This window comes from Cyclopterus lumpus, chromosome 23 (assembly GCF_009769545.1).
Source record: "Cyclopterus lumpus isolate fCycLum1 chromosome 23, fCycLum1.pri, whole genome shotgun sequence".
NCBI lineage: Eukaryota > Metazoa > Chordata > Actinopteri > Perciformes > Cyclopteridae > Cyclopterus > Cyclopterus lumpus.
Window position 1 is genome coordinate 15,855,865 of NC_046988.1, and position 15,000 is coordinate 15,870,864.

General features: G+C 42.0%; 2 protein-coding genes across 2 annotated transcripts in view; both read right to left on the minus strand.

The window, feature by feature from the left end:
* LOC117726528 (ras association domain-containing protein 5-like) overlaps nt 1-2,535 on the minus strand; it is an 11,248-nt gene extending 8,713 nt beyond the window's left edge. The window contains exon 1 of the mRNA XM_034526849.1: nt 1,970-2,535. Within this exon, the coding sequence (XP_034382740.1) occupies nt 1,970-2,480 (511 nt within the window). The 5' untranslated portion in view covers nt 2,481-2,535. The remainder of the gene's footprint in view (nt 1-1,969) is intronic.
* Nucleotides 2,536-2,880: 345 nt separating this feature from the next.
* Nucleotides 2,881-15,000, minus strand: part of LOC117726169 (apoptosis facilitator Bcl-2-like protein 14) — a 14,643-nt gene continuing 2,523 nt past the window's right edge. Inside the window, exons 4-7 of the mRNA XM_034526283.1 lie at nt 14,848-14,924; nt 4,046-4,207; nt 3,850-3,963; nt 2,881-3,767 (exon numbers count right to left, since the gene is read on the minus strand). Of these exons, the coding sequence (XP_034382174.1) occupies nt 3,726-3,767; nt 3,850-3,963; nt 4,046-4,207; nt 14,848-14,924 (395 nt within the window). The 3' untranslated portion in view covers nt 2,881-3,725. The remainder of the gene's footprint in view (nt 3,768-3,849; nt 3,964-4,045; nt 4,208-14,847; nt 14,925-15,000) is intronic.

Genomic DNA, 15,000 nt, shown 5'->3' on the forward strand with positions numbered 1-15,000 from the left:
CTCTTGGTACTTGTTTGGCGTCTCTTTGTAGTTGTTTGGTGTCTCTTGGTAGTTGTTTGGTGTCTCTTAGTTGTTTGGTGTCTCTTGGTAGTTGTTTGGTGTCTCTTGGTCGTTGTTTGATGTCTCTTGGTACTTGTTTGGTGTCTCTTGGTACTTGTTTGGCGTCTCTTTGTAGTTGTTTGGTGTCTCTTTGTAGTTGTTTGGTGTCTCTTGGTACTTGTTTGGCGTCTCTTTGTAGTTGTTTGGTGTCTCTTGGTAGTTGTTTGGTGTCTCTTAGTTGTTTGGTGTCTCTTGGTAGTTGTTTGGTGTCTCTTGGTAGTTGTTTGGTGAACCTGTTGCTCGGCTGACTTATAAGTGACTGTTTCCTGTGTTAATAAGTGAACCAGTGACCAGAGTTTAGTTGGGTTTCTCCTCTGAAGTATTATTTCTTGTGGACGTGCAGTTGGAGTAATGGGCCTCTAACAGGCTTCCCGGGAGGCCGTCGAGTGCATTTTAAACGAGCCCACACACTCAACACACACATAAAGTGCATCAGCGCTGACGGGAAACACAGAGCTCGTTGTGCAGGAATATTGTCTGTCAACAAAACGAGGTTAAAAAGGACAAAGCAGGAAGAAGAAGTTGTGTGTCCGCTTTGTTTCAGCGTGTTGTATTAAATAACTGACTTGTTGCCATAATGAGGCAACGGGGCCAAGAAAGAGGACCCAGCACCCCATATAGGAGGGGGACTCTCTTGTTTTGAGTCTCTTTTAATCTCTTTTATTAGTTGTATTGAGTCTCTTTTAATAGTTGTTTTGAGTCTTTTAGTCTCTTCTAATAGTTCTTTTGAGTCTCTTAAAGTTTGTAGTTAGATTTTGTAGTCGTTTTGTGGTCATTTTGTGTCTCTTTTTGTGTTTAGTGTCTCTTTGTGGTGGTTTTCCCCATTTTTACAGTTGATTTGTGGTCATTTTGTGTTTCTTGGAATTCATTTTGTGTCGTTGTAGTTGTTTAGTGTCTCTTTGTAGTTGTTTGTAGTTGTTTAGTGTCTCTTTGTAGTTGTTTTGCGTCTCTTTGTAGTCATTTTATTGTTGTATGTACTGTATAGCTGCATTTGATAAATAGTGTGATACTATGTGTCCTCTCCTCTTTGTGTCAATAGAAATCTACCAAGTGTCAAAAACAACATTACAGAAAAAACAAGAGCTCTTTGTTCTCGGTTTGAATGATGAGACCTGTTTGAGTCTCTCAACAACAACAACAACAACAACAACAACAACAACAACAAATGCCCCGACGCAAGAGGAAAGAGAACCGGTCCGTCTGCATTGCCGACTGCATTCCAGGCGCTGCGCTGCGTTTCAGGGCCCACGTGGGTCCTCAGACATGTTCAGGTATCTGTCACTCATCTAATGGCTTTAACTGCCATGCGCTTAAAAGAGATTAAACTAACTAATTACTTCCGACTTAGAAACCTTTGGTTATTTTATAGTTTTATTTATTTACCCTGGAAACTAAAACTAGCATATTGTTGTTGTTTTTCTTAATAAATGACATAAACAGCTGCCTTTTTTTGGTAAAACAGAAATCTATTTAGTCTGAAGACCAAAGTGGGATTTTAAAATACTGTATAATAATATTGTCTCAGCACTAAATGAGATATTTCTAACTTAAGGTGACCAAAGCGTTATTTACGCTAGAAAATCACATTTTTCTGCCATGAACCTGTTTTTTTAATTCTGGAGAATAATATTGTTTTCCCCATACAAACATTAACAGGTATTATGTATCCTTATGTCAATATAAACCCCCTCAAAAAATAAATATTACCCAGGACATGACCTCCGTGGTAGTTATTGTAGAAATGACCAATATTACACTGGCAGCTGTTTTGACCTACAGATTGTCCCATTTAAAGCCACCTTGTCTTTTAAGTGGAACCTCCACCCCCCAAACGAGCCTTCCCTCCGACTCCCATCCGCTCCGGACTCACCTGCACAGGTGACGCCTCGCTGGAAGACGTACTTGCAGCACACGTCACACCAGGTGTCCTCGCCTCCGGCCACGAAGGTGTGTCCCTCCCCGGACTCCTGTCTCACCCTGGGGTCCTTCTCTCCGGGGGAGAAGATGGTCCTCACGTCGGGGGCTCTGAACCCCCTTTTCCTGGTTCTCGGTGGCCCCCCGCTGTGACCGTCCGCCCCGCTTCTCGGTGAACTCTCCGGTGTTTTCGTGTCGTCCCCGCGGCCTCTCTCGCTCCTCGCCGCCTCCGAAGCGCCCGGTGGGGGAGACAAGCGCGTGCGCACCGCTTTCATGATCGCCGCCCGCCTGCTGGTCTTGGAGCTCCGCAGCTTGGCACCGGGCGGCGGCCAAGTGGCCTCCGGTGCCTCGCTCGTTGCGCCCGGGGATCTGTTGACACCCAGAACCCGCACGGTTAACGGAGAGTCGTCCGTGACCGAGGAGCGCACGGGGACATATTTCCGAGCCTGGTGCGCGACGTTAAACATGACATCAAAGGAGCCGGTGGGTCAATGAAGAAGTGAGAGAGACGTCACCGGTGACACCGACCTCTCCGGCGCTCGTGTCCGGTGAAGCAGGTTGAGGCGGTCCGCGGTGCGCGTGAGGGAACCGGTTGGATCTCATTTCATTGAGAGGCACGCGGCGGAGGAGCGCGCGACAAACGATGATTTTAATGTCTGAAGCGGAATAAACTTTTACGTCCCGATTTAAATAAGTCAGTGAATTAATGGGACTGTGTTCTTTAATTAATTAAATTAATTCAATAGCATCGAGTTCAACAATTAAGCTTTAACTTTTATTTATAAATAACCGAATAAATGACTCAGGAGACCAAACCTATAAAATGAGATTTAATTTAAAAATGCTGTTATGGCTTTAATTCAGATGCCGAATTATTCTAAATAAATAATAAAATAAGCTGGGTAAAACATTGAGAAAGTAATTAGAAAAATAAATAGTCGAAAGAAAATAAACAAGGTAGGTCTTCATTTGACCACAAGGCGGTGCTGTTCTCCCTTAAACGCATTGTCTTTATTCTCCAGAAATTATGGGATGTGACCATCATAATGAATACAAACCGGAAGGTGATTTTAACAAAGCAATACATGGCCAATATTTACTTTTGCAGCCGTGTACTTAAATGTGCCAAATTAATTAATTAAAAATGTCCTTAATTTATTGTTATTCACCATCAAATGACTGGTTTATATTCACAATGTATATTTATTTCTGCTGCACTGATAAACAGTGAATATTTAAAGCAAACAGGACAAAATCTGTAAAAAAAAAAAAAAAGAAACACTTTATTTTATTACAATGAATACAATTTATTACAGTCATTAATGCATTTACGTGTAGCAACATTTTCTCTCACACACACACACACACACACACACACAACAATTTAAAAAATAAACAAAAAAAAAAAAAAAATTATATATATATATATATTATGTTCACCAAACTCCAGCACAAATAGTACCGATTTTAAAATGACTACAGCTACCCTATATTTCCCTGAAATATGAACAATAATAATACATTTTATTTTTTATAAAATCACAGACGAAAGTTGGCTCGGGCGCAAAAGAAACCGGAGCAGTGCAATCATGTGTGGAAAAGAAACTCATTTAAATGTACGTTACTGCTCGTCGGGTCCTCGTCGGGCACACGTGCACACGTGCACTAAAAAGTGTCCGAAGTCTTCGAGGGGAACTCGGACTTCTTTCTGCTCACTGGTCGTCGTCCTCGTCGTCGCTGTAAAAGGCTTCGTCCTGTGAGAGAGCAGACGTGATTATTAAAAGAATAAAAGACGTAAACCTGACCGAGAGGACGCGGGCGGCGTGCTCCACGTACGTATCCGCCCTGCCGCAGCGCCCACGGCGAGTAGTAATGCTGCAGGTATCGAGCCCCGTGGTCCAGCAGCCGGTTCCTGGGCAGCGAGTTCACGGCCGACAGGCGGCTGGTGACCTGCGGAGCGACGGGAAAGACGTTGTTCGATGTGAGATTCTGTTTTTCATATTAGTTTAATAACTCCGGAGTCGCTCCTCACCTCACAGGTGACGGCGATCTGGGTTTTGGGCGAGGCCTTGGGCCCCGGGGAGTCGGGGTGCCGGCTCCGGAGGCCCATCCTGGTGAGGAGCGTCGTCATCAGCAGCTTGAAGAAAGCGTAGTTCCAGAACAGCTCCGAGGAGATGGCGGCGTCCTTCAGCTCCTGGAACACGATTATCTTAATTTAACGACTACTGAAATATAATGTTATGGAATAATTATAATAGAGTCGAGCAGTCTGGAGTCTTGTTGTCAGAATCGTTTAATCCATTATTGTGTGTGTGTGTGTGTGTGTGTGTGTGTGTGTGTGTGTGTGTGTGTGTGTGTGTACTATGGGGAACAAAATAAGTAATATAGCATTTGTTTTCTGGGAAATATGAATATTGCAATACTTTTATCTGCTCCGTCACAGTTGTGTTACCTCCGCGGACGATGGAGTTGTGACTTAAGACGCATAACATAATATATTCTAATTTGATAAACTATAATATAACATAATATATTCTAACATAATAAACTATAATATAACATAATATATTCTAATTTGATAAACTATAATATAACATAATATATTCTAATATAATAAACTATAATATATTCTAACATAATCAACTATTATATAACAATATATTCTAATATAATAAACTATAGAACGTGGACCTTCCATAAAGAGTTCCTATGAACGTGAACCTTCCATAAAGAGTTCCTATGAACGTGAACCTTCCATAAAGAGTTCCTATGAACGTGGACCTTCCATAAAGAGTTCCCTATGAACGTGAACCTTCCATAAAGAGTTCCTATGAACGTGGACCTTCCATAAAGAGTTCCTATGATCGTAAACCTTCCATAAAGAGTTCCTATGATCGTGAACCTTCCATAAAGAGTTCCTAAGAACGTGGACCTTCCATAAAGAGTTCCTATGAACGTGGACCTTCCATAAAGAGTTCCTATGAACGTGGACCTTCCATAAAGAGTTCCTATGAACGTGAACCTTCCATAAAGAGTTCCTATGATCGTGAACCTTCCATAAAGAGTTCCTATGAACGTGAACCATCCATAAAGAGTTCCCTATGATTGTGAACCTTCCATAAAGAGTTCCTATGAACGTGGACCTTCCATAAAGAGTTCCTATGAACGTGAACCTTCCATAAAGAGTTCCTATGAACGTGAACCTTCCATAAAGAGTTCCCTATGAACGTGGACCTTCCATAAAGAGTCCCTATGAACGTGAACCTTCCATAAAGAGTTCCTATGAACGCGGACCTTCCATAAAGAGTTCCTATGAACGTGAACCTTCCATAAAGAGTTCCCTATGAACGTGGACCTTCCATAAAGAGTCCCTATGATCGTAAACCTTCCATAAAGAGTTCCTATGAACGCGGACCTTCCATAAAGAGTTCCTATGAACGTGGACCTTCCATAAAGAGTTCCTATGATCGTAAACCTTCCATAAAGAGTTCCCTATGAACGTGGACCTTCTATAAAGAGTTCCTATGAACGTGGACCTTCCATAAAGAGTTCCTATGATCGTAAACCTTCCATAAAGAGTTCCTATGAACGTGGACCTTCCATAAAGAGTTCCTATGAATGTGGACCTTCCATAAAGAGTTCCCTAAGAACGTGAACCTTCCATAAAGAGATCCTATGAACGTGAACCTTCCATAAAGAGTTCCCTATGAACGTGGACCTTCCATAAAGAGTTCCTATGATCGTGAACCTTCCATAAAGAGTTCCTATGAACGTGGACCTTCCATAAAGAGTTCCTATGAACGTGGACCTTCCATAAAGAGTTCCCTATGAACGTGGACCTTCCATAAAGAGTTCCTATGAATGTGAACCTTCCATAAAGAGTTCCTATGAACGTGGACCTTCCATAAAGAGTTCCTATGAACGTGAACCTTCCATAAAGAGTTCCTATGAACGTGGACCTTCCATAAAGAGTTCCCTATGAACGTGGACCTTCCATAAAGAGTTCCTAAGAACGTGAACCTTCCATAAAGAGTTCCCTATGAACGTGGACCTTCTATAAAGAGTTCCTATGAACGTGGACCTTCCATAAAGAGTTCCCTATGAACGTGGACCTTCCATAAAGAGTTCCTATGAACGTGGACCTTCCATAAAGAGTTCCTATGATCGTAAACCTTCCATAAAGAGTTCCTATGAACGTGGACCTTCCATAAAGAGTTCCTATGATCGTAAACCTTCCATAAAGAGTTCCCTATGAACGTGGACCTTCTATAAAGAGTTCCTATGAACGTGGACCTTCCATAAAGAGTTCCTATGATCGTAAACCTTCCATAAAGAGTTCCTATGAACGTGGACCTTCCATAAAGAGTTCCTATGAATGTGGACCTTCCATAAAGAGTTCCCTAAGAACGTGAACCTTCCATAAAGAGATCCTATGAACGTGAACCTTCCATAAAGAGTTCCCTATGAACGTGGACCTTCCATAAAGAGTTCCTATGATCGTGAACCTTCCATAAAGAGTTCCTATGAACGTGGACCTTCCATAAAGAGTTCCTATGAACGTGGACCTTCCATAAAGAGTTCCCTATGAACGTGGACCTTCCATAAAGAGTTCCTATGAATGTGAACCTTCCATAAAGAGTTCCTATGAACGTGGACCTTCCATAAAGAGTTCCTATGAACGTGAACCTTCCATAAAGAGTTCCTATGAACGTGGACCTTCCATAAAGAGTTCCCTATGAACGTGGACCTTCCATAAAGAGTTCCTAAGAACGTGAACCTTCCATAAAGAGTTCCCTATGAACGTGGACCTTCTATAAAGAGTTCCTATGAACGTGGACCTTCCATAAAGAGTTCCCTATGAACGTGGACCTTCCATAAAGAGTTCCCTATGAACGTGGACCTTCCATAAAGTGTTCCTATGAACGTGGACCTTCCATAAAGAGTTCCTATGAACGTGAACCTTCCATAAAGAGTTCCTATGATCGTGAACCTTCCATAAAGAGTTCCTATGAACGTGAACCATCCATAAAGAGTTCCCTATGATTGTGAACCTTCCATAAAGAGTTCCCTATGAACGTGGACCTTCCATAAAGAGTTCCCTATGAACGTGAACCTTCCATAAAGAGTTCCTATGATCGTGAACCTTCCATAAAGAGTTCCCATGATCGTGAACCTTCCATAAAGAGTTCCCTATGAACGTGGACAGTCCATAAAGAGTTCCCTATGAACGTAAACCTTCCATAAAGAGTTCCTATGAACGTGAACCTTCCATAAAGAGTTCCCTATGAACGTGGACAGTCCATAAAGAGTTCCTATGATCGTAAACCTTCCATAAAGAGTTCCTATGATCGTGAACCTTCCATAAAGAATTCCCTATGAACGTGAACCTTCCATAAAGAGTTCCTATGATCGTGAACCTTCCATAAAGAGTTCCCTATGAACGTGGACAGTCCATAAAGAGTTCCCTATGAACGTAAACCTTCCATAAAGAGTTCCTATGAACGTGAACCTTCCATAAAGAGTTCCCTATGAACGTGGACAGTCCATAAAGAGTTCCTATGATCGTAAACCTTCCATAAAGAGTTCCTATGAACGTGAACCTTCCATAAAGAGTTCCCTATGAACGTGGACAGTCCATAAAGAGTTCCTATGATCGTAAACCTTCCATAAAGAGTTCCCTATGAACGTGGACAGTCCATAAAGAGTTCCTATGATCGTGAACCTTCCATAAAGAGTTCCCTATGATCGTGAACCTTCCATAAAGAGTTCCTATGAACGTGGACCTTCCATAAAGAGTTCCTATGAACGCGGACCTTCCATAAAGAGTTCCTATGAACGTGAACCTTCCATAAAGAGTTCCTATGATCGTGAACCTTCCATATAGAGTTCCTATGAACGTGAACCTTCCATAAAGAGTTCCCTATGATCGCGAACCTTCCATAAAGAGTTCCTATGTTCGTGAACCTTCCATAAAGAGTTCCCTAAGAACGTGAACCTTCCATAAAGAGTTCCTATGTTCGTGAACCTTCCATAAAGAGTTCCTATGAACGTGGACCTTCCATAAAGAGTTCCCTATGAACGTGGACCTTCCATAAAGAGTTCCTATGAACGTGGACCTTCCATAAAGAGTTCCTATGAACGTGGACCTTCCATAAAGAGTTCCCTATGAACGTGAACCTTCCATAAAGAGTCCCTATGAACGTGGACCTTCCATAAAGAGTTCCTATGAACGTGGACCTTCCATAAAGAGTTCCTATGAACGTGAACCTTCCATAAAGAGTTCCTATGATCGTAAACCTTCCATAAAGAGTTCCTATGAACGTGGACCTTCCATAAAGAGTTCCTATGAACGTGAACCTTCCATAAAGAGATCCTATGAACGTGGACCTTCCATAAAGAGTTCCCTATGAACGTGGACCTTCCATAAAGAGTTCCTATGATTGTGAACCTTCCATAAAGAGTTCCCTATGAACGTGGACCTTCCATAAAGAGTTCCCTATGAACGTGAACCTTCCATAAAGAGTTCCTATGATCGTGAACCTTCCATAAAGAGTTCCTATGAACGTGGACAGTCCATAAAGAGTTCCTATGAACGTGGACAGTCCATAAAGAGTTCCCTATGAACGTAAACCTTCCATAAAGAGTTCCTATGAACGTGAACCTTCCATAAAGAGTTCCCTATGAACGTGGACAGTCCATAAAGAGTTCCTATGATCGTAAACCTTCCATAAAGAGTTCCTATGATCGTGAACCTTCCATAAAGAATTCCCTATGAACGTGAACCTTCCATAAAGAGTTCCTATGATCGTGAACCTTCCATAAAGAGTTCCCTATGAACGTGGACAGTCCATAAAGAGTTCCCTATGAACGTAAACCTTCCATAAAGAGTTCCTATGAACGTGAACCTTCCATAAAGAGTTCCCTATGAACGTGGACAGTCCATAAAGAGTTCCTATGAACGTGGACCTTCCATAAAGAGTTCCTATGAACGCGGACCTTCCATAAAGAGTTCCTATGAACGTGAACCTTCCATAAAGAGTTCCTATGATCGTGAACCTTCCATATAGAGTTCCTATGAACGTGAACCTTCCATAAAGAGTTCCCTATGATCGCGAACCTTCCATAAAGAGTTCCTATGTTCGTGAACCTTCCATAAAGAGTTCCCTAAGAACGTGAACCTTCCATAAAGAGTTCCTATGTTCGTGAACCTTCCATAAAGAGTTCCTATGAACGTGGACCTTCCATAAAGAGTTCCTATGTTCGTGAACCTTCCATAAAGAGTTCCTATGAACGTGGACCTTCCATAAAGAGTTCCTATGATCGTAAACCTTCCATAAAGAGTTCCCTATGAACGTGGACCTTCTATAAAGAGTTCCTATGAACGTGGACCTTCCATAAAGAGTTCCTATGATCGTAAACCTTCCATAAAGAGTTCCTATGAACGTGGACCTTCCATAAAGAGTTCCTATGAATGTGGACCTTCCATAAAGAGTTCCCTAAGAACGTGAACCTTCCATAAAGAGATCCTATGAACGTGAACCTTCCATAAAGAGTTCCCTATGAACGTGGACCTTCCATAAAGAGTTCCTATGATCGTGAACCTTCCATAAAGAGTTCCTATGAACGTGGACCTTCCATAAAGAGTTCCTATGAACGTGGACCTTCCATAAAGAGTTCCCTATGAACGTGGACCTTCCATAAAGAGTTCCTATGAATGTGAACCTTCCATAAAGAGTTCCTATGAACGTGGACCTTCCATAAAGAGTTCCTATGAACGTGAACCTTCCATAAAGAGTTCCTATGAACGTGGACCTTCCATAAAGAGTTCCCTATGAACGTGGACCTTCCATAAAGAGTTCCTAAGAACGTGAACCTTCCATAAAGAGTTCCCTATGAACGTGGACCTTCTATAAAGAGTTCCTATGAACGTGGACCTTCCATAAAGAGTTCCCTATGAACGTGGACCTTCCATAAAGAGTTCCTATGAACGTGGACCTTCCATAAAGAGTTCCCTATGAACGTGGACCTTCCATAAAGTGTTCCTATGAACGTGGACCTTCCATAAAGAGTTCCTATGAACGTGAACCTTCCATAAAGAGTTCCTATGATCGTGAACCTTCCATAAAGAGTTCCTATGAACGTGAACCTTCCATAAAGAGTTCCCTATGAACGTGAACCTTCCATAAAGAGTTCCTATGATCGTGAACCTTCCATAAAGAGTTCCCTATGAACGTGAACCTTCCATAAAGAGTCCCTATGAACGTGGACCTGCCATAAAGAGTTCCTATGATTGTGAACCTTCCATAAAGAGTTCCCTATGAACGTGGACCTTCCATAAAGAGTTCCTATGAACGTGAACCTTCCATAAAGAGTTCCTATGAACGTGAACCTTCCATAAAGAGATCCTATGAACGTGGACCTTCCATAAAGAGTTCCCTATGAACGTGGACCTTCCATAAAGAGTTCCTATGATTGTGAACCTTCCATAAAGAGTTCCCTATGAACGTGGACCTTCCATAAAGAGTTCCCTATGAACGTGAACCTTCCATAAAGAGTTCCTATGATCGTGAACCTTCCATAAAGAGTTCCCATGATCGTGAACCTTCCATAAAGAGTTCCCTATGAACGTGGACAGTCCATAAAGAGTTCCTATGATCGTGAACCTTCCATAAAGAATTCCCTATGAACGTGAACCTTCCATAAAGAGTTCCTATGATCGTAAACCTTCCATAAAGAGTTCCTATGATCGTGAACCTTCCATAAAGAATTCCCTATGAACGTGAACCTTCCATAAAGAGTTCCTATGATCGTGAACCTTCCATAAAGAGTTCCCTATGAACGTGGACAGTCCATAAAGAGTTCCCTATGAACGTAAACCTTCCATAAAGAGTTCCTATGAACGTGAACCTTCCATAAAGAGTTCCCTATGAACGTGGACAGTCCATAAAGAGTTCCTATGATCGTAAACCTTCCATAAAGAGTTCCTATGAACGTGAACCTTCCATAAAGTGTTCCCTATGAACGTGGACAGTCCATAAAGAGTTCCTATGATCGTAAACCTTCCATAAAGAGTTCCCTATGAACGTGGACAGTCCATAAAGAGTTCCTATGATCGTGAACCTTCCATAAAGAGTTCCCTATGATCGTGAACCTTCCATAAAGAGTTCCTATGAACGTGGACCTTCCATAAAGAGTTCCTATGAACGCGGACCTTCCATAAAGAGTTCCTATGAACGTGAACCTTCCATAAAGAGTTCCTATGATCGTGAACCTTCCATATAGAGTTCCTATGAACGTGAACCTTCCATAAAGAGTTCCCTATGATCGCGAACCTTCCATAAAGAGTTCCTATGTTCGTGAACCTTCCATAAAGAGTTCCCTAAGAACGTGAACCTTCCATAAAGAGTTCCTATGTTCGTGAACCTTCCATAAAGAGTTCCTATGAACGTGGACCTTCCATAAAGAGTTCCCTATGAACGTGGACCTTCCATAAAGAGTTCCTATGAACGTGGACCTTCCATAAAGAGTTCCTATGAACGTGGACCTTCCATAAAGAGTTCCCTATGAACGTGAACCTTCCATAAAGAGTCCCTATTAACGTGGACCTTCCATAAAGAGTTCCTATGAACGTGGACCTTCCATAAAGAGTTCCTATGAACGTGAACCTTCCATAAAGAGTTCCTATGATCGTAAACCTTCCATAAAGAGTTCCTATGAACGTGGACCTTCCATAAAGAGTTCCTATGAACGTGAACCTTCCATAAAGAGATCCTATGAACGTGGACCTTCCATAAAGAGTTCCCTATGAACGTGGACCTTCCATAAAGAGTTCCTATGATTGTGAACCTTCCATAAAGAGTTCCCTATGAACGTGGACCTTCCATAAAGAGTTCCCTATGAACGTGAACCTTCCATAAAGAGTTCCTATGATCGTGAACCTTCCATAAAGAGTTCCTATGAACGTGGACAGTCCATAAAGAGTTCCTATGAACGTGGACAGTCCATAAAGAGTTCCCTATGAACGTAAACCTTCCATAAAGAGTTCCTATGAACGTGAACCTTCCATAAAGAGTTCCCTATGAACGTGGACAGTCCATAAAGAGTTCCTATGATCGTAAACCTTCCATAAAGAGTTCCTATGATCGTGAACCTTCCATAAAGAATTCCCTATGAACGTGAACCTTCCATAAAGAGTTCCTATGATCGTGAACCTTCCATAAAGAGTTCCCTATGAACGTGGACAGTCCATAAAGAGTTCCCTATGAACGTAAACCTTCCATAAAGAGTTCCTATGAACGTGAACCTTCCATAAAGAGTTCCCTATGAACGTGGACAGTCCATAAAGAGTTCCTATGAACGTGGACCTTCCATAAAGAGTTCCTATGAACGCGGACCTTCCATAAAGAGTTCCTATGAACGTGAACCTTCCATAAAGAGTTCCTATGATCGTGAACCTTCCATATAGAGTTCCTATGAACGTGAACCTTCCATAAAGAGTTCCCTATGATCGCGAACCTTCCATAAAGAGTTCCTATGTTCGTGAACCTTCCATAAAGAGTTCCCTAAGAACGTGAACCTTCCATAAAGAGTTCCTATGTTCGTGAACCTTCCATAAAGAGTTCCTATGAACGTGGACCTTCCATAAAGAGTTCCTATGTTCGTGAACCTTCCATAAAGAGTTCCTATGAACGTGGACCTTCCATAAAGAGTTCCCTATGAACGTGGACCTTCCATAAAGAGTTCCCTATGAACGTGGACCTTCCATAAAGAGTTCCTATGAACGTGAACCTTCCATAAAGAGTTCCCTATGAACGTGAACCTTCCATAAAGAGTCCCTATGAACGTGGACCTTCCATAAAGAGTTCCTATGAACGTGGACCTTCCATAAAGAGTTCCTATGAACGTGAACCTTCCATAAAGAGTTCCTATGATCGTAAACCTTCCATAAAGAGTTCCTATGAACGTGGACCTTCCATAAAGAGTTCCTATGAACGTGAACCTTCCATAAAGAGTTCCTATGAACGTGAACCTTCCATAAAGAGTTCCTATGAACGTGAACCTTCCATAAAGAGATCCTATGAACGTGGACCTTCCATAAAGAGTTCCCTATGAACGTGGACCTTCCATAAAGAGTTCCTATGATTGTGAACCTTCCATAAAGAGTTCCTATGAACGTGGACCTTCCATAAAGAGTTCCTATGATCGTGAACCTTCCATAAAGAATTCCCTATGAACGTGAACCTTCCATAAAGAGTTCCTATGAACGTGAACCTTCCATAAAGAGTTCCCTATGAACGTGGACAGTCCATAAAGAGTTCCCTATGAACGTAAACCTTCCATAAAGAGTTCCTATGAACGTGAACCTTCCATAAAGAGTTCCCTATGAACGTGGACAGTCCATAAAGAGTTCCCTATGAACGTAAACCTTCCATAAAGAGTTCCTATGAACGTGAACCTTCCATAAAGAGTTCCTATGAACGTGAACCTTCCATAAAGAGTTCCCTATGAACGTGGACAGTCCATAAAGAGTTCCCTACGATCGTAAACCTTCCATAAAGAGTTCCCTATGATCGTGAACCTTCCATAAAGAGTTCCCTATGAACGTGGACAGTCCATAAAGAGTTCCCTACGATCGTAAACCTTCCATAAAGAGTTCCCTACGATCGTGAACCTTCCATAAAGAGTTTCCTATGAACGTGAACCTTCCATAAAGAGTTCCCTATGATCGTAAACCTTCCATAAAGAGTTCCTATGATCGTAAACCTTCCATAAAGAGTTCCTATGATCGTGAACCTTCCATAAAGAGTTCCCTATGAACGTGAACCTTCCATAAAGAGTTCCTATGATCGTGAACCTTCCATATAGAGTTCCTATGAACGTGAACCTTCCATAAAGAGTTCCTATGATCGTGAACCTTCCATATAGAGTTCCTATGAACGTGAACCTTCCATAAAGAGTTCCTATGAACGTGAACCTTCCATAAAGAGTTCCTATGAACGTGGACCTTCCATATAGAGTTCCTATGAACGTGAACCTTCCATAAAGAGTTCCTATGATCGCGGACCTTCCATAAAGAGTTCCCTATGATCGCGGACCTTCCATAAAGAGTTCCCTATGATCGTGAACCTTCCATAAAGAGTTCCTATGATCGTGAACCTTCCATAAAGAGTTCCTATGTTCGTGAACCTTCCACCTTCCATAAAGAGTTCCTATGAACGTGGACCTTCCATAAAGAGTTCCTATGAACGTGGACCTTCCATAAAGAGTTCCTATGAACGTGGACCTTCCATAAAGAGTTCCTATGATCGTGAACCTTCCATAAAGAGTTCCTATGATCGTGAACCTTCCATAAAGAGTTCCTATGTTCGTGAACCTTCCATAAAGAGTTCCTATGATCGTGAACCTTCCATAAAGAGTTCCTATGAACGTGGACCTTCCATAAGGAGTTCCTATGAACGTGGACCTTCCATAAAGAGTTCCTATGAACGTGGACCTTCCATAAAGAGTTCCTATGATCGTGAACCTTCCATAAAGAGTTCCTATGTTCGTGAACCTTCCATAAAGAGTTCCTATGATCGTGAACCTTCCATAAAGAGTTCCTATGAACGTGGACCTTCCATAAAGAGTTCCTATGAACGTGGACCTTCCATAAAGAGTTCCCTATGAACGTGGACCTTCCATAAAGAGTTCCCTATGATCGTGAACCTTCCATAAAGAGTTCCCTATGATCGTGAACCTTCCATAAAGAGTTCCTATGATCGTGAACCTTCCATAAAGAGTTCCTATGATCGTGGAAGAGGAGTTCATGGAGATGAGGTCGTCGTGGTTTCTCACCTTCTCGTTCAGTCGGTCTCCGGCGCCTCTCAACAGAAGGCCGATCAGCTTCTCCACGTTCACGTCTACATCCGCATCTAGAAGACAACCGGGGTTAAAGGTCAAAGGTTAACGGTTAATGTTAGAATATCTTATAGTTTATTATGTTAGAAT